The 25,488-nt window shown below is 47.6% G+C and overlaps 1 protein-coding gene across 2 annotated transcripts in view; it reads right to left on the minus strand.

Moving 5' to 3' along the window:
- The window catches only part of SORL1 (sortilin related receptor 1), a 154,401-nt gene that overhangs the window by 20,505 nt on the left and 108,408 nt on the right, over positions 1-25,488 (minus strand). For both annotated transcript variants that reach the window (XM_041770729.1, XM_041770730.1), the window contains 13 exons: positions 21,798-21,923; positions 18,317-18,424; positions 16,946-17,077; positions 15,928-16,059; positions 15,187-15,321; positions 14,196-14,351; positions 9,750-9,899; positions 7,305-7,436; positions 6,212-6,338; positions 5,877-6,046; positions 3,438-3,550; positions 3,098-3,202; positions 2,261-2,333 (listed from right to left, as the gene is read on the minus strand). In XM_041770729.1, the coding sequence (XP_041626663.1) occupies positions 2,261-2,333; positions 3,098-3,202; positions 3,438-3,550; positions 5,877-6,046; positions 6,212-6,338; positions 7,305-7,436; positions 9,750-9,899; positions 14,196-14,351; positions 15,187-15,321; positions 15,928-16,059; positions 16,946-17,077; positions 18,317-18,424; positions 21,798-21,923 (1,659 nt within the window). The remainder of the gene's footprint in view (positions 1-2,260; positions 2,334-3,097; positions 3,203-3,437; positions 3,551-5,876; positions 6,047-6,211; positions 6,339-7,304; positions 7,437-9,749; positions 9,900-14,195; positions 14,352-15,186; positions 15,322-15,927; positions 16,060-16,945; positions 17,078-18,316; positions 18,425-21,797; positions 21,924-25,488) is intronic.

A 25,488-nucleotide genomic window follows, 5' to 3' on the forward strand; every position in this document is an offset into this window, starting at 1 on the left:
ATGAAAGCGGCAGAGAGAAAAAGACCTCTCTTGGGTCAAGTAACGAGAGCGGGGTGCTCATCACTTGGAAGGTCTGCCCACAAGGTGGCGGACCGTGCTGTGTCAGGGCTCCATGGGACAACCGCTATCAGAAGACAGTATTTATTTATTTTTAAAGATTTTACTTACTTATTTGAGAGAGAGAGCGCAAGTGCTCACTCAATAGAAGGAGAGGGAGAGGGAGAAGCAGGATCCCTGCTAGGGAGCCAGACATGGGGTTCGATCCCAGGACCTGGAGATCATAACATGAGTCGAAGGCAGACGCTTAACAGACTGAGACACCCAGGCGCCCCGGAAGACAGTATTTAAACGACAACTTGTACACTTGATTGAACGGCACATAAGCATCTTATACAGGCAAGAGACACTCAAAGGAGTGGATGAGATTTGGTGGCAAAAGAGATGTACCAAAATCTAGAGGAGTCCCTCTGGATGATCAACCACATAATAAGAGTGGGTGTGAGGAAGAAGAGACGACATTAGGAGTTTCAGGCGCCAACTCAGAGCAAAACAGTGCAGGTGCTGCTGTCATGCCAACCTGAATCATAACCGTGGTGACTGGGGAGAGGTCACAATCCTTCCCAAAGCCCAGCTTCCTTAGCTACAAAATGAGCAGAAGAATACTTACAGGATCGATCAGGATTAAAGGAGATCATGTCATGTAAAACAACGAGCACGGAGCTGAGTACGTTTAAGTGCTCAACTAATGGTTCCTTCTCTCGTTGCTGTTATTAATTCACCACATGCACTAACGAACGTGGCTGATGCCACTGCTGTGTTTGTCCTCTGGGTTACGTCATGACGACACAGGATCACAGGGTCACAGACGGAACACGACACACACTGTCTGACCCAGCACCCGTGGCCTCCTGTACACACTCTAGCCAAAACCCGCAGGAAGAGCGAGGTTCGCCATCAAAATCATACAAAAGAAGTTCAAGAGACTTTCCACGGCACCTGTGATTTGTGTTCAGGGAATTCAAGGTACGTGTCTTACTGCTGCCCTTCTAGTATCACTTCTTCTCAGTACGTACGACCAGGATGTTTTGATCGATTTTGTAGAGGGGGAATGACAAGACAATAAAACTCGAAGCGAGTGTGCACTCAGTACACTTTTTCTAACGAGCCCCAGGCACCCTGTCACGAAGACTCGCTGGCCTCACTAAGCTGACTGCCTCCTGCCCTGATCTCAAGGAGCCCAAATTTTAAAGGCAACCAGATCGTGACTCTCCATAACCCACCGCCTATTTCTCATAGGCTCAGGTTAAAATAAAAACCTCCAACCACATGCCATTCCAGGTAACACATGTACCTAGAAACAAAAGCGACGAGTGCCGAGGCCAAGTCCAGGAAACCGTTCAGGAATGCAAGCAGTAGTGCTGTCCCCCCAAGCGTGCCAGACTCCTTCCTTTTCATGGCTTTAACTCACCCCTCAACTATTTCATTCTCCTCGACACCAGTGAGAGTGGAGGAAACCAGACCAGTCCCCCCGCCCCCCTTGCCAGGCACACGCACAAGCAGGACAGTGCAGAGGGGGGCATGTGTCTCGGCCCAGGGGAAGGAGGGCAGTTCGGTGGTTAAATGCTCAGGCTTTGGAGTCAGGGGGGATCGGGCTCCCATCCCCGCTCTCTGCCATTTACTGTGTGGTAAGTACCTTAACTTGTCTCTGGCTCTTTATGTGTTCTAATGGTTGTTCTGAGGGTGCTAAGGGTTCAACGAGATGGGCTGATGTACACAAAGCAGTGAGCACTCACTAGTGCCGGGCCCTTGGCAAGCCGTCGGCTAACACTGAGATCGGCTCCAGTGCTAGCAACTACTGCCTACACATCGTTTGTCAGTGTCACTGGGGAATTAACAAGGGCCAGCATGGAGCTCTCACAAACACCATGAACAGACACGTACAAAATCACCTGTATCCATCACAAGAGGGAAGGAGAACTTTGGATGTGGATTTTGCGCGTGAGCACAAGAGCTGGGCTTGCTGGTCTCTGGAAATCCCTCTGTACGTTTGCACCATAAGAAATGCTCGGCTCTAGGAGCAGGAGTACATTCAACAGCCCCCAAAGAAACTCTATCTAGAGCACTAACCCCTGGAAACATGTGCATGTTGGGGGGAAGGAGGTGGCCTGAAGTTCTCTGTGCTCCATTTGCCAGTCCCACAGAATGTCCTTTCCCAAAAGCTTCTATCTTCTCTAAATCTGCAAATGCTGAAATCACGTACCTTTTCCTTTAACAGTGGTAATGGATTTAGAGTCGCTCCAGTTTCCCACTCCACGGCTCGTCACCGCAGCCACCTTTGCAAATCAGAACGTGGATTGGTATAAGGTAAAGGCAATACACCTTACGGCAAGGGTTCCAAATGAGCTATGGGGCTGAGACTCTGGCAATGAGGGTGGGCAAGCATTCTAGGCAGGGAGATCCCGGACCCTCAGAGGTCCCAGCAACTGCAACAACACGGGCAAGGAGACAAGAGGAATCTGGGCAGAGGGAGCCGCGATGGTGCGGACGTGATGGCATTTCTGTTGACTGACAGACCTTGAGGTTCTTCTATGCGGGGAGGGGAGGTAGTGCGTGTGCCCCAGTGGGTCCATACAGATACGTGTAAACATACACACATATGAGACACACTGCCATAGAGTCTGTCCCAACAAACATTTTCTGCACAAAATTTCCCTCTTTTCTGCTAAAGGTATTGATATATGGCATCAGATCCCTACGACAGTGGCTTGTAAGCGCCACTTACCATAGCTCTGCATCACCCTGCAGCTAAGGAGAAGCAGAAATGTCGTAGGTGCAAAAGCGTAGGAGCTGGCACGCTATAGCAGAAAATCTGGGTTAGAAGCAGGCAAAGCTGCATTACCATCAATTCTCGGCTACCCAAGGGAAGTCTGATTTCAAGTTCTCCATGGCACTGGTTTAAGGCACTGACAAGATGATGACGTCCCAGAGCAAGGGGCTGGGGATCTAGCAGATGAGTGGTAAGAATCTCATAAAGGTGAGCACGGAGTTCTCGTGCCCTAAGACTGCCCAACAGGCTGAAGTGGGTGCTAATACTCACTCTGACCGTATACGGAGCGTTGACCAACAAATTCTTTATTTCGGTAAAGTTGCTAACAGCCCTCTGGGAGGCCCACATCTTGGAACCACTCCTGCTGTATTCCACCTACAGTGAAAGGAAGAAATCATTAGTAAGGCAACCGATGGTCCGAGACATCCCGATACCTTTATAAGGAGGCAGGAGGGCAGGGGCGAGATGCAAAATGTTCTAGAGGGTGGGATCGCTGTTCACCAGGCTTCTCCAAATCAAGTCCTAGTCACACACAGCACATTCCTGCTCCGGCAGGACCCAGAAGTCTGTTCACACAGACACATGCGGCCCGCTCCTAGAAGTTACTTACAATGTACTCTCGAATGAGGCCATGGGTGTGGGTGGGAGGGATCCAGTGGGCCACAATCACGCCTTCCTCTTCCCTGTGGAGTGACAGCTGGAGATTCTGAGGGGCGTCTGGCACTAGGAAAGAGTCAACTTGGGGTTAAAACCCATCTGTGTACTGGTAAATGGGAGGAACTTTCCTGAGATGGGAACAAAGACTAAGAAGAAGCTAGAGCTAGCACTGGAACCTGTCCACTAGTAAAGGCTGTACGCTTGGTCTTCCCATCGACAAATCTGTCCTCTCTTCCAGAATGTGAGGTGTGCCGAGTGCCCATCAGGTCGTGGTGTAGTCAAGTGTGATGTGAGTGGATGGCTCACCATGATGTGGCTGCGGGCTGTAATCACCTGCCGGCACTAGGCCTTCAGTGCCCAGATCTTAACTGCCAAGGTCAATGCCCGCTGCCTCGATGTCTCATCCAACCCGAGTATCGTGGGCATGGCCACAAAGGAATGAGACTTACTTTCTAACAGCACAGAACACCTATACCCAAACAAATGGGGTCACCTTCCAAGCGGGCTCCTCTGTGACTTTAGTGCTGGCATTGTCAAGATATTTCTGATCTTCTCTTTTGTGATTGCTCAGGGCCGGGTTGGAAGCCACACACGAAAACCACTCACAATACTTTCTAGTCAAACTTGATTCTGACGGCAGAGGACGTATCCACATCGATAATGCACAGAGGATGAACGTTATGGGTTGAACACTGCCCACCACCCTCCTGCACACAGGATCAACAGGAGGGAGGCCTCAGAAGAAACGTCCCTGCTGGCACCTTGATCTCAGACTCCTAGCTTCTAGAACTGTGAGAAAATAAATTTCTGTTGTATCAGTCCCCCGGTCTACAGTACTTGGTTACGGAAGCCCCAGCAAACTAACATAATGAATATTCATCAACAATCGGAGACTTGAGCCCTGGCAGGACGGCGTCTCATTCATCTCTGCACCTCCAGTATCTAACATAACACCTGAGCAACGTGAGGTGCTCAGCTAAGAGCTGTGGAGAGAAAACCAACGAGTGGCCTATTTCAAAGACAGCTCCATAGTGTCAAGGATTTAGCTAAGCTTCTCCACGGTGTTGCTGCCTCAGCTTCCATTTTGTCCAGCCAAGCAGCCCGCAGGGATCCTAAACGGACACTGGTCCCTTATGCAAGCGTGTGCTCCAGACGGCAGCCTGCGGACTCACAAGCAAATGTGAGCTCCTGATATGACTTCCCATCTGCCCATGTTTATCGATAAAGTCTCCCCGGCCTCCCAGGACCTTCCCCTGTGAGCCCCACAAAGCTTTATCCAAACCCCCCTCTTTTTTGGCTTGAATTGACCAATGCAGCCTTAGCACAGGAACCCCAATGTACTATGCCCATCAATCCTAAAAAAAAGCATGTGCCCAGATCCTGCACTCTGCCTGCATCCTGCCTTTACCTGTGCCCGAGGGGTCACACGGGGTATGCTGTGACTTCCTCTGGGACCTATGAATGACACACTTCTCTATTTCAATTTTCCCTTGCGGTATTTTGTGGACCATCTGACACCCCAGGGCTCTACTAAGCCAATGTTAATTTAGCAAAATCAGAATGCACAGGTATTGGTGAGTTTTGTCCTGCCTAGAACCTCCCTGCTTTCTCTAGGTGCCCCTAGTAGCTATCCTGCCCTCATGCTGGAATCACCCCCTTCTTCAAGGAGCCCTGGGGTTCCCCCTCCTTTTTTTTTTTTTAAAGAATGGCACGGAAGCCTAGATCTTAGTGATAGATGTGCTTACCGCTACTAAAGCGTCACCTGTCTGGGCCTTCTTAGCTGACAAAGCAAGGAAGTATATACCTGATACCAACCTGCCTCCATACATGCATCTGTAACTATTTTACGGGTGAGCATCTGCAGGAATGTTAAAATCTGCACGAGTTCATGTGGGTGCCTCCAACCGTAACCCAAATGTAAGCACAGGCATTCGCAGATGGAAAGTTCCCAAGACCTTGGGAATGATGTCAGCTACCGTGAAAGGCAAGGAAGCAAGGAACTCTCTAGGGCAATATGACTTTTGGTGAAATTCTTGAAAACCGAGCCTTAATACTCCTGACACACCTCATATTTTAACAGTGATGATCTACACAAATACCAAGTGCTGGGAAATACGTGGAAGGGAAGGTAGAGACGGGAACTGGAGAAGCAGAAGGTGGCAACGTTGGGCACGATCTGAAATTAACTTCGGACAGAGGCAAAACACCCCATGACGTAATAAGGGAAATGCATGCTCAACAACTCAGGCAGGACCATTAAACTCCACTACACCTCTTCTGTGTATGTGAGGCACATATCATTATGTTCCCACACTCGTGACCATCCTTGGGAAACTCTGCAAATCCCAAAGAAGGTCCTGGACATGCCATAAAAATAAACTAGAATACTTACATCCTTCTGGGGTTCTCAGAGTCACGAAGTCGTTGGTGTTGTGCACTTTGCTCAGACACTGGACCTGGACTTTAACCTGATACGTGGTGTCTGGCTTCAAGACTTTTAATATCATGTTTGTTTTATTGCTGTGGGTCTCCACGGTCTTCCAAATGCCCTCTCCAACCACCCTGGTCAAAAGAAGAAAGATACCATGGCATCAAAGTGGCAGGGGGGTCACAGGGACACCAGCCTCAGTTAATGAAGAGCCACTCTGCACACACCACAAGAGTTATAGAACACCCCGTGGTGATAAGAACATTGTTTTCTTCTCTCATGGCAAAGACAGAACCCACCTGTAGTAGACGTTATAGACACAAGAAGCAGAGGGCATCTTCTTGGGCCGTATCCAGGTCAAAGTGACATCCCCAGAGAAGTCGGCCGTCCACTGAAGATTCTGTACCTTGTATACAGTTAGTTCATCTAGAGAGATGAAGGGGGAAAGGGAAAGAAAGTTGTATCTCACAAATCCTTGGGTTTCAAAAGATCTCAGAGGTCCCTTGATTTTTAGGGAGACCTACCATGATCTAGATTGTCAGGCTATGGTCAGCATCTTAAGAGATCAGAAAAAAAGAGTAAAGATTTGAAAACCTCCCTATATAACTTCTCCCAGGGTCTCCTAAATTTCCAATCACAATATTTTCCTTGCATTTCACCTCCTCGTCTGTACTGAGATAAGCCTGTTTCTCAACAGGGAGTTCTACGGGTCCAGAGATGACGTGAGAGCAGGATGTCACTGCTACAGATCGAATGTGTGTGTCCCACAAAATTCATATGCTGAAACCCAATCCCCAACGTGATGGGATTAGGAGGTGGGGCCTTTGGGAGTCTTCACGAATGAGATCAGTGTCCTCATAAACGCGGCCTCAGAGAGCTCCCTCACCCCTGCCACCACGTGAGGACAGAGGGAAGACGGCCGTCTATGAACCAGGAAACGGGCCCTCACCAGACGTGGAATCTGCTGGTGCTCTGATCTTGGGCTTCCAGCCTCCAGAACTGAGAATACTTCTCAAAGTTTCTGTTGTTTATAAGCCATTCAGTCTGTGGGGTTCTATCATGGCAGCCCAAAAGGACCAGGACAATGACCAAATACCTTCCAGACAGAAGGACTGCGTTCATCCCACCACAAAGCCTGAGGCCCTGGGAGCATGGTGCACCCACACGACGTGGGACGCGTCCACAGAAAACAAATGCAAGACCAGTGCTTCCCTCACAGGGATGAATGAGGTCAAGCTACACCAGAGCAGGACAAGCCTCATTCACCAAGTGCTCCAATACTGGGCAAAAAAGGGATCTCCTCTTCAGACCGAGGAGAGGCTCACAAGGTTCCCGGCAGAGTGCACGTGGGGTCCAGGCTGAGCCCAGGGCCCAAGGAGGGGTGGCACTCACCGCTGCAGTCCCTCTCGTCACTCTCGTCAGAGCAGTCCAGGAAGCCATCGCAACGCTCGGAGAGCACGATGCAGGCCTCGCCGTCCTCACATTTGAACTCCCTGCTCATGCAGGTCAAGGTGCTGTGTGTGGCTGCAACACAGGGGAGGGCACGTTGTGGTGATGGTTGATCATGTTTAGGAAAAGTGGTGTCCACTCGTCAGCTTCTGACTCAAAATATGCCTCTGGGATGAGGAGTAATAACCCCCACAGTGCCTCTGTGATGCCTCCTTATTTGACATTAACAACTGGAATCTACCTTCAGGAAGAGGAAGAGCTTTGGGGTCAAATGACCTAGAGTGGATGCAATAATTTATAAGCTTCACAGTGATGCACTAGAATTGGCCAGGGTTCCAAACTCCTAGAAGTCTCAGAACAAAGAATCCTGTTTTCTGTCTGAAGCATGGCACCCACTTCTAAAAACCACACTTTGAGATGCAGGTAGAAAATTGGATAATGTTCTCATGAGAGAACCAGCATGGTCAAAAGAAATGGATAATGGATCCAGAGATATGTTCCTAGAGACAAAAAGATTCAGGGGGTCAGGTGGGACGGAATGTTACAGCTATTCTCAACTGGCAAGTGCTCATGTGAAGGAAGAATTAAACTTTGCATGTCTCTCGTGTGGAGGTACAGACTTCAATTAAATATACTTTTAAAAGGGCTCTCTGCTATTGTCAGTGAAAGAAAGGAAATGCGAGGCTTTTTACAAACTATAATCCTCCACCTTCTGGAAAATCATTTTATTATAGAGCCCTGTTAAATGCGGAGCTGAAATTGGTGTGTCTTGGGGAGGTTGGAAAGGAGGCTTGGTTACAAATAAAACTGCATTAGAGCATTTAGAAAACGTTTGAGACCCACTAATATAAGAAACCTAAGATGGAATTCATCCTTCCATCTATCCACCTACCCATTCGCTCACCCATTTATCCATCCATTCAACTAGTCATCCCTTATCCACCCATCCACCTACCCCTCCATTTATCCATCCACCCATCCATCCATCTACCTATCCACTCATCTACCCAACCATCCACCCATCCAGTGAATATTCACATGGAGGGCCTACCATGAATCAGGTGCTGTTCAAGATGCTAAGAATATGGTGATGTGTAAAACAAAGGACCTACCCTCACAGGGCTTACTTTCTATTGAGAGAAACAGCAAATAAATAAACAACTCTGTTATTTTAGATAGTGATTAAAGACTACAAAAAAACCTAAAGAAAGAAATAGTAACACAATGATGGGCAGAGGTCATTTCATATAGAATAGTCAGGAAGAAACTCCATGAAGGGCATTGTTTTAGAAAAATACTAAGATCCCCATGCCAGAATTATTCCACATGATAAAATATATCCAAACAACAGGTGAGTAGTAAAGCAGGTGGACGTTTGAGGTTTCTTTACAAAACACGTCTCGATGTTTGTTTTAAAGTGGGAAAACATAGGTTTTAGAAATAGAGAATACGGCTGCTATTAATCTCTGAAAATTCTTAAGCTGATAATTAAACAGATGATTCACAGGCGCTGGAAGAGAACATGGTGGCCTTTAGGGGCCAGCTTCTCTAAGAACGATCCCGTCATGCTAATCTCATTTCTTTTTCTGACAGGGCTCTCAGACTAACGGATGGAAGAAGACTGGAAATAGAGCACATCTTGATTTTAAGACCCCTAACCTAGCAACATCCTTATGAATGAGGCCAATTTGGAGCAGGTTAAAGAAACTTATTTAAAGAATACCAACTAATGATTTAATCTCACTCAGGAGGAAGATCCTATTTTATTGCCTCTGTTAATTCTTTTTTCTTTTTTTTTTTTAAGATTTTATTTATTTATTCATGAGAGACACACAGAGAGAGGCAGAGACACAGGCAGAGGGAGAAGCAGGCTCCTGGCAGGGAGCCCAGTGTAGGTCTGGATCCCAGGACCTCCGGATCACGCCCTGAGCTGAAGGCAGACGCTCAACCACTGAGCCACCCAGGTGCCCCTGTTAATTATTTTCAAAGCTCATCTTACTGTGCGGTTACTTGTTTGGCTGAAATGTTCCTATTCTGATTTTGGGAAACGTGGGGTCAATCTGCCCTGTGATTTTGACGTCCCAAAGGTCCATCTGAATTTTACCCTACTCCCTGGACTCCCCCTGTTATTTCAGAGTATTTCACTATAAGAACTTTGAACGTGGCATGATGTAAAGGTCACAAGCTTTGGGGGGAGAAAAAAATTACTAAATAGATATCCCAGTCTGGTACTGATGAGGTGTTCTTCTCTGAAGCTGATTTTCCCATCTCTAAAATGGAGATAATAGCAAAATCACAAGGTTATTATGAGAAACAAAGCCTAAGTAATGGGGTCTCCTGCTCTCTAGAAATCCTCCCCGAGTGGTGAATTCCTCTGAGACTACTCACGGCAGTTGGCCTCGTCCTGGCCATCCTGGCAATCCTGGTGGCCATCACAGCGCTTCCAGTTGGGGATACATTTCTTTGGTTGGCGGCATTCAAATTCAAATCGGTCACAGAGCCCACGGTGAGTGGGAACAGAGGCAGTAGTGACATTTGCTGGAAGAAAAGATTTTGAAAATTCACTTTTTGGTAGCCAGGGAGCTGGCCAACAAGAGCAACCAACTCAACACATTAGGAAGTTCAGGGACCTCCAGTGCTTTCGGAATTTCAATAGGGACATGGAGACACAACGTGTGAGCTCTGGATAAGGAAGGCAGATCGACCAGACACAGCCATTGAATTTGGAAGCCAGGACGCAGACAGTGGTAAGTGACTCAAGAGACCAGAGGAGGCTGTACCCCATCCTAAGTAGTCACAGCACAAAGCAAAGAACCCACAAGATAGACATCGCAGAATCTTCAAAAAGCTGGAAAGTGGCATCTCTGAACTGGCAGAGAAGAGGGAGAAAGACAGGAAGGGAACAAACTGAAGAGTGTCTGAGTAGCAGCAAGATCCCTTGCATCCCCTGGCCCTACCGGCCCTATGAGGCAATCACCCCGGATGTCACACCCACAAAAGCCTGGAGGATTATTATGTGGAGGGTAAAAAGGCTGGTTAGACAGGCCTAATGAAGAACAAGACTGTCATACAGAAGAGAGGGGGTAAACCCGCAGATTGCTGAATGTGGGGTCCTGGCCCCCATCCTCATAAGCAAGGACATCTTTATTCTCTAGACAGGAGGACGTACAAATCTTCTCTGGGGAAACTGAGCAGCCTTGGAGCAAATCCTCAAGCAACCCAGATCAAGAGTTCCCCAACAAATAGCCCAACCATGAAACTCAGAGCCAGCAGGCCAACCCGTGTGCAGAATCTCTTGTGTTTTTATCACCACCCTCAGACACAAGCAAGCCAGGATTATTTGGGGAAAACCTTTGACATGAAAGACAGAAATGGGCACACACCCCTTCCCTGCAAAAAATAAAATTTGGAGGAAATAGTGAGTTAGTAAGAAGAAATTCTCAAATGTAAATATCCTTACTACACTCAGAATGAAAGAATATAGATTTCTGCATGAAAAAAGGACAAGATGTCATGAAAAAGGAATAGTACTAGAAATGCCAAAGCTCCTAAAAATAAAACCATGGTAATTGTAATGGAAAACTCAGAAGCAGAGCTAGAAGATGGAGCTGAATCTCCCAGAAAACAGAGCCGGGGGAGCGGAGGGGTGGAGGAAGAAAGAGATAAATTAAAAAATAGAAAAGGGACAGGACCACATCAGTAGATTTAAAGTATGAATGACAAGAGTTCCAGGAAGAAAGAAAAAACAGAAAAGATCATTCATAGTATATTTCAATGGTGTTACACTATATGTTGGCAAATCAAATGTATAAAATACATATTAAAAAAAGAATATTTCAAGAAAAATTCCTCAAACTCAAACACGGAAGTTTCTGGAATGAAAGAGCCTATCAGTGTGTCCATCCACCACAATGATGGAGAGGGACCCACATCAAAGCACTTCATTGTGGAATTTCAAAACACCAGAGCCAAAGGGAATAGCTCTATAAGCTTCCAGCGAGTAAAAACATGTGACATGCAAAAGTTCTGAATCAAATGCTTTGGATTTCCCAAGACCTGCTTGATCACAGTGGAGCAATACCTTCAAAATTATGAAGGAGCATTACTGGCAACCTAGATTTCCAAACCCACACCAACAACGATCACTCACATCTGAGACAGAAGAAAAACACTTTCAGATAAGCAAGACCTCATTGGTGCCTCCCACGTTCCCTTTCCCAGGGAACCTTCTGGAAAATATGCTCTACCAAAAAATGGGATTAAACTTGAAAAAAAGAGAGAGAGATAAGAGAGACACAGAGACAGAAGGAGGGAGGGAAGGGAAAGAGAGAGAGGGAAGGAAATCTGGGATATAGAAAGCAGTAGCTCCAACAGAACAGAAATAAAACAAGTCCTTGGGATGGAGAAGCCGCATCCGGCGAGCCACTTGGGGCCCAGGCATAGAGAGCAAACAGCACAAGCCCAAGCAGCAGCTCAGGAGACAAACTGAAGGCTGTCCTCTCTGGGTCCCTGGCCACCCTGCCACCATATTCAACACCTGATAGAACTGCTAAAGGGTGTGCTCCAACAACACAAGGAGTAAAGCAAGAAAAGACTCGAGACCCAGGAAACCACGAATCTACACCAGGAGAAAGGCAAAGGGACTCCCAAGGAAGGCAGTGAAGACCCAGGGGAGGGGCACACAGCAGGCAGAGAGAACTCAGCACAGAGATGAGGGCCCGGGCTATTAGAAGGGACGCCCCCAAGAGAAACTGTGGGGCTGAGAAATGAGTGATATGGTGACCCTGTGGAAGGCAGCCCTCGGAGGCTACCGGGACGGGGAAAGCATTACCAAATGGCATATGGTAACCTGTGCCAACAAATAAAACTACAAAAACCAATTACTAACTTTGGGATCCTGTGTATATCCCATGGTTTTAACTGGATTTTCAAAGGGGCCCCTCCGCCCCCTAGAACCACTCTGCTAAAACAGGGTGCCTGGGGAAAAGTGGTAAAAAAATGAGGCCAGAAAGCCAGGCCGAGGCCCATCATGGCACTAATGCTTGGACGGTCAGGGGGCTGCAGAAGGTTCCAGACTGGGGAAGACATGATCATGCATCCGGATGCAGCCTGTCGGAAGGCTAACTGTACAGGGGAGAGCACAAGGCCCAGAGACCAGTTAGGAGACTTGCAGTGCAGAAACCAGACCTACGAGCGAGAGACAACTCAAATTAAATTTGTACTGATGACGTACTTACAAAAGAAATCACAGGAGTTGAATGAAAGATCAAAATAGGATCTGCTCCCTGGATGAGGCGGGGTTTGCTACAGCCTGTTAATACCTTTTACAGAGTTTCAATAAAGCAAAAAAAAATTTTGAAAGAAGAATCAAGTCACTCAACAGATAGGGGGGTCTTGGGGGGCCAAGAACAGAGATAAGAAAAATTTATTTTTTTACACAATTTGTTTTCAATTGAGAAGCATTTACAGGATGGTGACTATTTGCCTATTACTGTGATAAACACAGTGGGGGATTCAACATAGTAGGCAGCATGATCTCAAGACATGAGGTCTGTATAATTGTTTGGAAAAGAAAGATTCCCGTGCAGGCAACAACCAGAAAGCAGCATATGGCGGATCATAGGGAAGAATCAAAAGGACAACAGGTGGGTATGAGACTGGAACAGAGATCAGGACCCTGACAGGACCCAGTGATAGCTCCACAGGGGTGGGCTTGCGGGAGAAAGTAATGGTGCACTTGCTCCAAGCGGGAATCTCAAACTTTGGTGACCCTGCCCATCACGTGGGGAGCTCCTGAGCTCCACACAGAAATCCTAATTCCGCATTTTTTTACAAACACCCCATGTGATCCCATTACAGGTGGTCTAGTATGGGAACGTCCTTTGATGATCACCAGTGATATATCAAGGTCTCTCTTAGCTACAAAATCTGTGCTCCTGTCTGCTGGGACGGACAGCGGGTCTCAAGGAGAGGGGGCCAGTGGGAAGGCAAGGTCAGGGAGGACACAGGTCTCATGAGGCAGAAACGCAGCCGAAGGAGTATTAACAGGGAAAACGTGGAAGCAGCAGGCCTGCCTAGAGAGGCTGAGGAGCCAGCCTGGCCGAAGCACCACTGAACGGCAGGTATGGAAGGGCCTTGAAACAGGACTCCAGGGGGGGGATCTGTCTTCCAGACAAGGGGACACCACTGACGATTTCTAAGCAGCGAAGCAAGGGGACCAATTCGTTTTAAAGGAGGAAACTGACTGCTGACCTAGAAGTTTGCCAGGAACAGGATCTGCAAAGCGTAGAGGACAACTGTCCACTCTCTTACGCTAAACGAGTTTGAAATAGAATCCGGCCCAGGAAAGGACGCAGCACCCTCACCTGTGCTGGGCCGCAGCGAGGGCCACGCAGGAGCCCGGGCGCAGGGCCCACCTCGCCTCCCGCCAACAGGGCGACGGGCCGCGCTCCGGGTGCCTCTGCGTTCGGCCACTAGATGGCAGTGCTCACCCTCCTTTCGAAGGACGGCCACCAAAGGCCAGCGCGGAGGTTGAGAGTCTGATAGGCACGCAAGCACGCCCCAGGTGGCCCCCACTGATTCTCCCGAGGAGGAAGCAGGGTGGCCCACCGCAGCCAGGGCGGGAAGCAGGGCGGCTGGCCTTTCCGTGCAGGAGGATCACAAGGCGGTTCGAGGAGGTGAAACACTCCAGCTCCCAGAGCCACGGGTGTCCCCAAACTAGAGGTGAACAGCAGCCCGGCCAACAGAGCACGGGGGCCCAGAAGGCAGGGGGCACCCAGTATCCAGGGCGTACCCCCCAAAGGTCCGCTTCCCGCAGGCAGGTGCCGCACTCACCGGGCGAGGGGCAGGCTTCTTCATCCGAGCCGTCGGCACAATCCCGGTACCCGTCGCACACCCAGCTGTCCATCACGCACGCCCCACTGCTGCAGCGGTAGTAATTGGGCAGACACGTGGAGGGCCCGGGAGTAGGGGAGGGAAGGATATGTAAATCTGTGCAAGACACAAGCAAGCAAGAACACCCAAAGTGTTACAAGATGCTTCATCTCAGAGCAAAATGTGCCCCAAACTCAGTGCAGACGTCCCCGTTTTAGCTGCCCCAGCCCTGGGACGGCCAGGGTCAGGCACAGTTCTGAACAGCCGCTCATCTAAAAATCATTCATAATTAGGGCATCAGAATAGGCTGCAACCTATTTGATGGGACTGGGGCTGAGGGAGTTTGCTCTTGCAGGAGCTCAACAGGGGCTTGATGCCTTTGCAGGCTGATGCAAGGCACAGGACTCAGAATGCACAGGGTGGATGGGGGAGCTCCCACGGAGGCCACACACCGTTCCAGTTACAGCTCCATTGCAGCTCCCCCAAGACCTAGTTCAGAGAGGAGGATGCCAAAAAGGAAAGTCAGGAGCATGCATTCCACACCAGTGCTCCCCAGATGCAGCGTGGTACCCCTATCGCCTAGAGATCTTGTTAAAGTGTGGATTCTGACTCAGAAGAGAGGCCTAGGGTGGGGGTTAGAGACTCTGTGTTTCTAACCAGCTCCAAGCAGACGTGGACGCTGCTGGTCCGCAGGCCATGCCTATACTTGCCAGGCTGCACAGCGCTTGCTGTGGCCTGCAAATTATGGCAAGCGTGACCCTAGAAACAGGAGAAACCAACCACACTGGTCTTCGGAGTGGGAGGAGATAGAGAGGCACTCAGACAGTTACACCCCCCAAAATCGCCGAACGAGCCCAGCACTGAGGAGATAAGATTCTATTCTGTGCAGAAAAGGCGGCAGTGTGTCTGCTGTGTCCTGCCTACGGGCTGACGGCTGACCCAGGACCCTCACCTCCGCAGTCCTTCTCATCAGACCAGTCCCCGCAGTCGTTCTCCCCATCACATTTCCATCTGTTGGGGATGCAGTGGCCATTCTCACAGCGGAACTGGAAGTAGCGGGAGCAGTTCGGGGCTTCTGTCGGGTTTTCTGGGGAGGTTAAGCACACACACCATCAATTAGTTGCCCAGTACCTGTGTGAACACAAATGCTAAAAAGATAGACACGACCTTCTCAACGCCCATGTCCCCGGGGGCAGCTTGCACAACCCTACCCAGTACAGGTGGGGCAGCTTCTTGGACCTGAGCCCTTCTTCCTGGATCCCAACTCATGCTTCTCTGAGCCACACTTCTAGACCTTACAAATAATATCCAACTTTTTGACACTTTACCAAAGGAATGACATAACTATTGGTGACAGCCCAATGATGACAGGACTCTTTATAAAGTTGTGGCATCTATAATAAGCACATTTGGGGAACACCTTCCAAAATATTCACCATCATTCATCTACCGTATTCCTTAGACATAATGTGAACTTCCCAACTGGGGAAAGAAAAGGAACGGGAATAAACATGCCCCAACACCTCCTGCGGGCAGGCTGCCACTTGAAGACTCAATTCCTTACAGGGGAACCAGTGGTGAGGCAGGAGAAGGCACAGCCTGCATGGCAGTGAGCTGAGAACGGCCTCCTTAACCACAGGCGTCACTGGGACCCGGAGATTAGGGACGAGAGGCTGAAGGTCCAGCATCTTACCACAGTTGGCTTCATCGGAGTAGTCACCACAGTCATCCATGCCGTCGCACTTCCAAATCAGGCTGATGCACACTCCGTTCTGGCACTGGAAACTGAACTCATCACAAACCTTGTGGAACTCGGGGTCTTCCGCTAGATAAGGAACAAACATCCCTAAGTTCCAGGCTGCTGCCATCCTGCAGGGCTCAAGGTAGGACGCAAGGGGAAAGAACCTCCACCAAGAGACAGGCCAGCTACAGGGCTCCGGGATGGCAAAAGCCACTTGAAGGCCTAACCCCCAGTAGCTCAGAAGGTGACTGTATTTGGAAACAGGGTCTTTAAGGAGGTGATTAAGCTACCGTGAGGTCACAAGGGACCCTAACCTAATAGGAGTAGGGTCCTTCTGAGAAAAGGAAAGCAGGACACAGACAGGCATAGAGGGGAGACCACGTGAGGGCTGAGGCAGACTGCAGCCTTCAGCAAGCTCAGGAGGGGGGCTGCAGAAGAACCAATCCGACCAACATCTCAACCTCAAACTGGAGCCCCCGGAACTATGAGAAATACACGTCTGCTGTTTCGGCCACCCAGGCTGTGGTCTTTGGTGATGGTGGCCCGAGCAGACTAGAATGAGTAGCCACCGCTGGTAGGGCCTGTTTTAGGAGTAGGTCTACGCAGTGAACAAAACAGAAGTCCTGCTCTCATGAGGCCCACATTCCAGCAAGGAGAGACAGGCAGTCAAATAATCAAATAAATATACGGTGTGCCAAGTGGTGACTAGTGCAACGAAGACCACCGGGGCCAGGCAAGGGTGCTACAGGGTGACAGGTGCACAGGGAAGGCCCGCGGGAGAAGGGTCCCTCCAAGCCTTCCCCTCATACACACACCAACCACCAAAAAGCAGACCTTATGAAGCAACAGAGGGTAAGCCTTTCTCAGAAAGGGCCAGATTGGACACTCGAGTGAGACCTGTGAACCACAGTGGCCCAACCCTCCACGGCATCTCCAGGGATTCGGTCCCCTCCCCGTCCGCCCCACTCACAGCAGCCTGCGAACGTCGCATCCTCATCGGAGCCGTCACGGCACTGGACGATCCCGTCACACACCATGGAGTGGAACAGGCATTGCTGGCGGTTCTTGCACACGAAGTCCATGAAGCGCGTGCAGAGGGGCTCTGAGAGGGGTCCGGGGCAGGGAGAAGGCCATGAACGCTCGGGACCGGCACCAGCCCTGAGCAGAGGCTCCCTGTGCGCTCAGGAAACCGTAGTAAGAGCCCCCATTTCTTGAGCACTTGCTGTGTGCCGAGCCCTGAGCTAAAGCACTTGACACAGAGGCGCATCACTGAACTCTCTAGACGACGCCAGGAGAGATTTTATTGTCCTGTTCTCAAAATGAGAACAGAGGGGGTGGTAACATTAAGTATTTTGCCAAGAGTACACAGCTACTGAGGGTAGAGCCAGACCTGTCTGACATCCATGCTCATGATCTTCATCACGAGTCACAGAACACTGACTCTCTGCTACTTCTTCCACAAAAGGACCAGTGTTAGGGACTAATTGTACCCCTAAAAATTCGTATGTTAAAGCCCTAACCCCCAGTGTGACTGCATTTGGAGACAGGTCCTTTAAAGAGGTGATGAAGGTAAAACGAGGTCATGGAGGTGGGTCCCTGATCCCACAGGTGCGGAGTCCTTATAAGAAGGGACACCGGGGATGCAGGACACAGACAAAAGCAAGAAGACGGCCTGTGGACTCAAGCTGTAACATCAGCCTGCCCCTGGGTTTCCAGCCTGCCGGCCTACCCTGCAGATTTTGGACTGGCAGCCTTCATAAGTGCATGAGCTGATTCCTGAATATAAAGCTCCTTCTGTGGATACACACATCCTATCAGTTCTGCTTCTCTGGAGGACAGTGGCTGATTTTAAAAATCCCAATGCCCAGGCCACACTCCATACAAATTACATCAGAATCTGGGGGTGGGAGGGAGTCGGGGAGCCAAGCAAGGTACATTCACAGATGAGCACCACTGGCCCAAGACAACCTCTAGGAGTCTAAAGGAAACGGGGATAAGAGAGTCACCTGGCCAAACGAAAATGTGACTTGAGTAATCACCAGCAACATGAATAAAACCCATCAAGTAGGAGAAATAAGTATTCAGTTCAAAACACTGGGTCTACTCCTAGAGCGAGAGCAAGCAACAGCAGCGTTCACCAAGCAACGACCTATTTATTCCAGGATCACCCCAACACTGCTCTCCGTCCTGCTCCTCTCCTCCCAAACCAGGGCACCCTGAAGCCACCAGCCTCCCAGAGTCCGGCATGAACTCGGTTAAAAACTAACCCCCAGCAGATCCTGAGGAGGTGCAAGGGTTCAGTCCAATATTTGCACTTCCCCGGGGCAGGGAGAGGACTCACCGCAGTGCTGTTCATCCGCACCATCGGAGCAATCCCGCAGACCGTCACAGTGCTTGCTGGATGGGATGCAGGTACCATTCGGGCAGCGGAATCCATTGCACTTCTTCTCTGAAATGCAATTTGATAACGGAAGAGAGTGATAAGAGGAAAGAGGCAGGTGCTCACACGCGTTGTTGTGTGGGTTTAAATGGGCAAACCCCTAAGGAGACTGGGTGATTGGTAACCGCGGTCACAGTAACCAATGCATGCACACCTTGACCCAGCGATGCCATGGCAAACACGTGATCTAGCCACACAAGTGAGAAATGACGTTAGTACCAGGTTGTTCATTGCAATGCTCTTTGTAATGCACGGACAACCACCTACCTGTCCGTCAGTAGGGGACTCTGTAATACCTCGTTATACCCTAAAACACAAGACTGCTACAAAGGCACTGAAGAGGCACTCTGCAAAAATGTATCCCAGATACACAGTTGTGTGGAAAAAACAAGGTACAAAACAACACACATGGCATTCTACTTGTGTAAAAGAGAACAAGAATACACGGTACATTTAAATTTGCAGATATGCACAAAAATATCCTAAAAGGGCATACAATCATAATTTCCCATGTGGACATGGTAGGGATTTGGCAGATGGGGAGAAAAATGTTTACCGTACATCTCTTGATGCTTTCTTCCATCTTGAACCATGAAAACGTGTTACCTACTCAAAAAACTGAGTACCTATTTTTAAGAAAAGCTTCAGTGAGTGGAAAAAAGGAGGACATGAATCCTGATTATAATCCTGGTCTTTTAAAGCTCTCCTAAATCACCATCTTAATTCTTCAGGAATTCTAAACTAAAGCCCTTTCAGAGAAAGTCCATTCTAGCAATGTTAAGAATCTTAGATTTTGTGCTTAGTAGAGAATTCTTAGCACAAGGTAACCCTTTCTCCTGAACACAGAGCTACTGCCCGACGTTAGGGCTTAAAAGTAAGTTCTAGCAGGTAAGTCAGGGCCACTGCAAACCCAACGCTTAGGAGACCGGTTCCAGGGGGTTCAGGAGCAAGGCAAGAAAGTATGTTTTAATCCTCTAATAAATCATCATGCCTAGGAAATTATTCTAAGGAATCAAACAGAACCACTAAGTGAGTACCATGAGTCGGGAAATACTTAATGTCGCTAAGTGTAAGAGGTATTTTTAAAAAGTATAAAATTAAAATTATACAAGACAGACTCCTATCCAATAAATTAGTGAAAACAACTAAAAAGATAAAATGTAAGTTCAAGGGAGACGTGGGGAAACAGACACTATGTTACTGATAGAAATGCTTTGGGATCCCTGGGTGGCGCAGCGGTTTGGCGCCTGCCTTTGGCCCAGGGCGTGATCCTGGAGACCCGGGATCGAATCCCACATCGGGCTCCCGGTGCATGGAGCCTGATTCTCCCTCTGTCTGTGTCTCTGCCTCTCTCTCTCTCTCTCTCTGTGACTATCATAAAAAAAATAAAAATAAATAAAAAAATAAAGTAAAAATTAAAAAAAAAAAAAAAAAAGAAATGCTTCGGGTATCATCACTCAGAAACGCAACATGCAAACACTTAAGGAGAATCATTAAAATCCATCAGAACCTCTGACCCAGCAATTCCATACTGAGGGACATATCCTAGGAAGTATCTTCAAGAAAAAAATAAGCCTTCATTTCCAAAAAAAAAAAGGATAATTTTACTGCACATAATAGTGTAAAACTGAAAACACTCAAATGCCTGACCGGGAAGCAACTAAGTATACTATGAGAAATATCAAGTGAATATGCATCTGCCATGAAAATGTGGGCTACAGAAAAATACAGATATAGGCAAAGACCTCTGCTTAATACTGTGACATGAAAGGAATGGAGTTTACAACATGCAGACTATGACTACGGTCCCATGAAGATCTGGAAGGTATGGTGCAAAGTAACAGGAAATATATATTGGTCTCTGGCCCTGGTTATAGGCACAGAGCTCTTAAGCCCTTGTAATTCCCTAGGTAACAGGAATGTCTTGTGTTCTAATGGGCAACTCTGTGTGGGCTCCTGCATAGCTTTAGGATGGGGGCTGGTCACCAGAAAAACCATGCCATGATTAGAGGCTTGGTTTGAACTCCACCCCTGATCCTCTAGGGAGGGGTGAGGGGGGGAGCTAGCTTAACGATTCATACTATGTGATAAAGCCTCTCTAGAAATCCCAAAAAGTATGGGGCTCAGAGAGCTTCCAGGTGGCTGAACACAGAGATGCTGGGAGAGCGGGAGGTCTGGACAGGGCTTGGAAGCCCCACAACCCTTCCCTCTACCTTGCCCTATGCTTTCTCTTCCATCTGGATGTTCATTCTCTCTCTCCTTTATCATACATCTTTTTCTAACAAGCTAGGAAATGTGATTCCCTGAGTTCTGTGAGACAGTCTAGTAAATCACTGAAGCCAAGGGAGGGGAGACGGATTTATAGGTTGTCAGTGAGAAGTACAGGTGACAACTTGAGGCTTGTGACTGGCATCTGAAGTGGGGGGACATTGTTTGGGACCGTGCCCTTAACCCGTGAAATCTGATGCTGTTGCAAGGAAGATAGTGCAAGGAATGAGTTAACTGCAGGACACCCAGCTGGTACTGAAGACTGCTTGGCGTGGAAAACACACATGGGGTGGCCAAGAAGTGTGGAAGTACACTGTGCACAGAATACTGAGAGCAGAGGAGAAACACAGGGTTTTTTTTCCTACCCATGCTATAGAAAAAGGATATGGATAGAGAACCTTAAAGATATTTGGTATAGGGGCACCTGGGTGGCTCAGTGGTTGGGCCTTTGGCTCAGGTGGAGATCCCAGGTCCAGGGACCGAGTCCTGCACCAGGCTCCCCACAGGGAGCCTGCTTCTCCCTCTGCCTATGTTTCTGCCTCACGCTCTGTGTCTCTCAGGAATAAATAAAATCTTAAACAAAAAGATATTTGGTATAAAAACGAATTTTATACATTGTGTTCATGGGACAGCTATTTTGTGAAGGTAGCTAATGACCTCAGAGTTCTTTCTGAAATCAATTATGCTGACAAAGTTCTACCTTAGGGGTGGTAACCACTTTCCCAAAGGACCATAACACAGAACTCTTAGTCATAAAGTACGCTATTTATACCGAAACTGCTGGCTAATTTCTGGTGGAACACTGCTCATTTCTGTATTTGGTGACTGTATTTAGCACTCTGGGTGGGTGAACTGGTTTCCATTACTTTGCTGCAAAGTTGTTATGGAAAACCAATGAGGCAAAACAGCTTGCCTGCCAATGAGGATGACACAACACACCCCTATACATCCTATGGCCATGCCATCTAAAAACCGGGAAGGCCTGTCTGGTGGTCGGCCTGGGCGTCCAGGCACAGCAGAGCAGTATTCCAACGCCCGGCCCAATCTGTCCCCTCTTCTCCTGACCAGCAGACACTGGGGCCGCTCCACGTGGAGACCAAAGCAGAGCATTTACCGCAGTTCACTGGGTCCTCGTCAGAACCATCCTGGCAATCCATGTCACCATCACACGCCCACCGCTGGGGAATACAGTGCCCGTTGTGACACTGGAAGTTGGAGACCTCGCAGGTGTGATAGATGGCTGCCAGCAAGAGAGAAGAGAGACAATGTCAGTGCCACCTTCACCTCCGCTCCCCCACCAACCACCAAGGAGCTGACCGAAGGGAGACTGTGCTGGGTAATAAGGTGTGGACCAGAGAGCCTGAGCTCCTCCCTGGCCAGGAGCCAGGCACCTGAGCTTGCGCTCCTAATGGAGCAATCACTTAACTCTGTGAGTCTGTAAAGCTACACAAGTATAGATGTACATGTTAAAAAGAAATCATTTACTTTTCACAACCACCTATGATGTGAGGGTTATTCCCCACATCCCCTAAGTAACAGCCTTAGGGGGATTAAGATACTCGCTCACATTCACAAAGATAAGTAATAGCACCAGCGTTCTCCAAGTCCAAAGCCTGTATGGCTTCTGCTCTATCTTGCTACTTTATCTTCTCACATGAACCCACTCACTCATCCAGATTCTGTGGGACAAGGAGAGGTGGTGTGTGCTCTGCAGACAGCTCTCGACCCGATGTAGCCACTCTTTGGAGGCTCCACTTCATCATCTATATTGATATGTAAGGACCCTTGTAAGCTCTGAAAGGCTGTGATTTTATAATTCTCAACAAACTACCCCATTTCAAATGTGCAAACCCTCAGATCCAGAGAGCACAGAAGATTTACTCAAACTCAAAACAGAAAGGTGCCAGCACCTCCTAGACTTGTCTAACTTTCCCAATAGTCAGGAGTGACATCTATCAGCCAACGATGTGTGGTGTCCACTACAACCATTAAAAGAAAAAGACACAAGTGAAACAGAGCTGTTGTTATAAACCAGCAGCCTTGTTTGCATACGTGGGCTGAGGCCAGTTGGAAGTCCTTTAGAAACGTCTCAAAACACTGGTCAAAGACTAGTTTGAATGCAGAGTATCTGCCTCAAACCCAACCAGCACTACTAACCACCTCTCCATTAGCTTTCCCTTTCCTCTGCTAAAACAGAAAGCTGTTTGTGTCTGTGCACTGCTGAGTGAAAGCCAGGGCTGGCCTTGTTTACCACTGACATAAAACAAGAGAGCTAGATGGGCTCTCTGTTAAACTGTGTCGACAAGGATGTCTTTGCAACACATGAAGCAGAACAAACAAAAGTGGGTTATTGAGGGCATACTACAGTTACTTATTCAATCAAGATGGTTGGCAACTGCTACTCAAGGATTGGGAAAATTGGCTTCCAATGCCCTCTAGAATTTCTACTGAATTTGGGGCTATTGTGTGCAGCAGTCTGAAGTACAAAGAACCTGATTTTTCAAACCACTTTGAAACAAGTGGTGGTCCATTATCTGTTGTCTTATCTCACTGACTACCAAGGCTATGTGCATAGCATAGAAACAGGTCTACACGAAGTTTTAATATTATATAACCTCTGGCTCTCAGAATCCATTGAACATCTTTTTAAAATATAAGATGCCTGGGTGGCTCAGCGATTGAGCATCTGCCCTCAGCTCAGGGCGTGATCCCAGGGTCCTAGGATTGAGTCCCGCATCGGGCTCCCCGCAGGGAGCCTGCTTCTCCCTCTGCCTGTGTCTCTGCCTCTCTCTCTGTGTCTTCCATGAATAAATAAAATCTTAAAAAGAGATTAAAATACACTTATCTCCGAGAAGAGGAATACATATAGGCTGCACGTTACATGAGCTTTTGCAGCAGTAACAGCCATCGCCTGGAATACTTTTGATCTGATGGTTTTACAAGTCTGACAGCCCTTGCAAATACTCCTCCGCAAAGCTTTGCTCCCTTTCATGAGATACACTGTTCCCTAAGCTCACTGCCATGCTGATCTACTTATTATTCAGCTTATGCAGTTCACTTTTAATTGAAAACAATTTCAGAGTGTTAATGGAGTTTCCAAATGACCATTCTGGGAGGCATGTCTGAGATCTCCAAAATCTATCACAGAAGCTGAGCTCAGAAAGACTAATCAGTTTGCACAATTTCATTTAAGTGGCCAGGTATGAATGGAATTCTTAACACATTTTCTTTTTCTGAATTTTCCAATCTTCTGAGTAACTTATTAGCTCTCTGACACTGAGTTCTGGTTAAGTAATACATGTTCAATTATTTTACCTTTTTCACTTAATTATAAAGATGGAAGAGACTGATTTTAATATAGACTAAAGAATGGGGGGGGGGGATAAGAATCCTTTGCACAGCAGGATGGGCAAATGGGGTAAATGACCATGAAATTAGAGGATCGGAGTTTCTAATGGAAACCTATCCTACTTATCCTACACCCCACTCTCTGATTTGGACAGATCTTCCTTGACTCAGCAAGACCCTCTGGAATACCTGATCAAAAGCATTAACCAAATACAACTGGGGCAGAAGGGATGGATGAATTCATATGGTAGGAATTACAGAGCACTGGACTATTAGGAAGCGAATGAGAGGGAAAAATGCGACTATCAATACAACTTGAATGATTAATGACACAGAAATAATAACATAAAGTGTAAAGAAAGAGCATTGATGGACACCTGGGCTCTTTCTATCGGTGAATGGATAAAGATGTCTTATACACATATATACTCAGACATCAAAATAATTAACTCTTGCCATTTGCAATAACATGGATGGAACTAGAGGACGTTATGCTAAGTGAAACAGTCAATTAGAGAAAGACAATTATCATATGATCTCACTCATCTGTGGAATTTAAGAAACAAAACAGAGGATCATAAGGGAAGAGAGGAAAAAATAAAACAAGATGAAATCAGAGAGGGAGGCAAACCATAAGACTCTTAATCATAGGAAACACATTGAGGGTCGCTGGAGGGAAGGGGATTGGGGGATGGGGTAACTGGGTGATGGGCAATAAGGAGGGCACATGATGTAATGAGCACTGGGTGTTATATAGCACTGATGAATCACTGAACTCTACCTCTGAAACCAATAATACAGTATATGTTAATTAACTAAAATTAAATAAAAGTTTTTTTAAGAAAGAAAAGGCACTGAAAAGCAAAAGCCACACTTGGAATAAGAACAAGATAGAAATTCTAGATATAAAAAAATACAGCCGTGGAAATAAACATAGCTCAGTGGATGTGAGAAACAGCCAGTTAGATTCAGCTGAAAAGAGAATTGTTGAACCAGAAGAGAAGACTGAGGAAGTAACTCAGATTCTAGTACGGAGTCATAAAGAGACCGCAAATCCTAAAACAGAAGCATGAACAACAGAAGGACACAGCCCAATAGAACGCTGACAGTAACCATTGAAGACAAGACCAGAAATACTAGCAAAGAGAACTGAAACATCATGGCTGTAATTCCCCAGAATTGATGAAAAATAAATCCTCAGCCTCTGGAAGGAAAACAAGACTCAAGAGTAGGATGAATAAAAATAATTTCACCTAGGGAGGTGTAACTATATAACAACAAACAAAAACCTACAGATACCCAGAGAGAAAGGATGTCTGATGATACTTTGAACCGCTCACCTGACAGGAGAATTCAAATCAACACAGAAGAGGCCAGAAGGAAATAGAATAATCCCATTGAAATACTTAACGGAATATTATTACAATCCGAGAAATCCAGATCCATCTGAATTCAGG

The sequence above is a fragment of the Vulpes lagopus genome, chromosome 10 (assembly GCF_018345385.1).
Source record: "Vulpes lagopus strain Blue_001 chromosome 10, ASM1834538v1, whole genome shotgun sequence".
In the NCBI taxonomy this organism is placed as follows: domain Eukaryota; kingdom Metazoa; phylum Chordata; class Mammalia; order Carnivora; family Canidae; genus Vulpes; species Vulpes lagopus.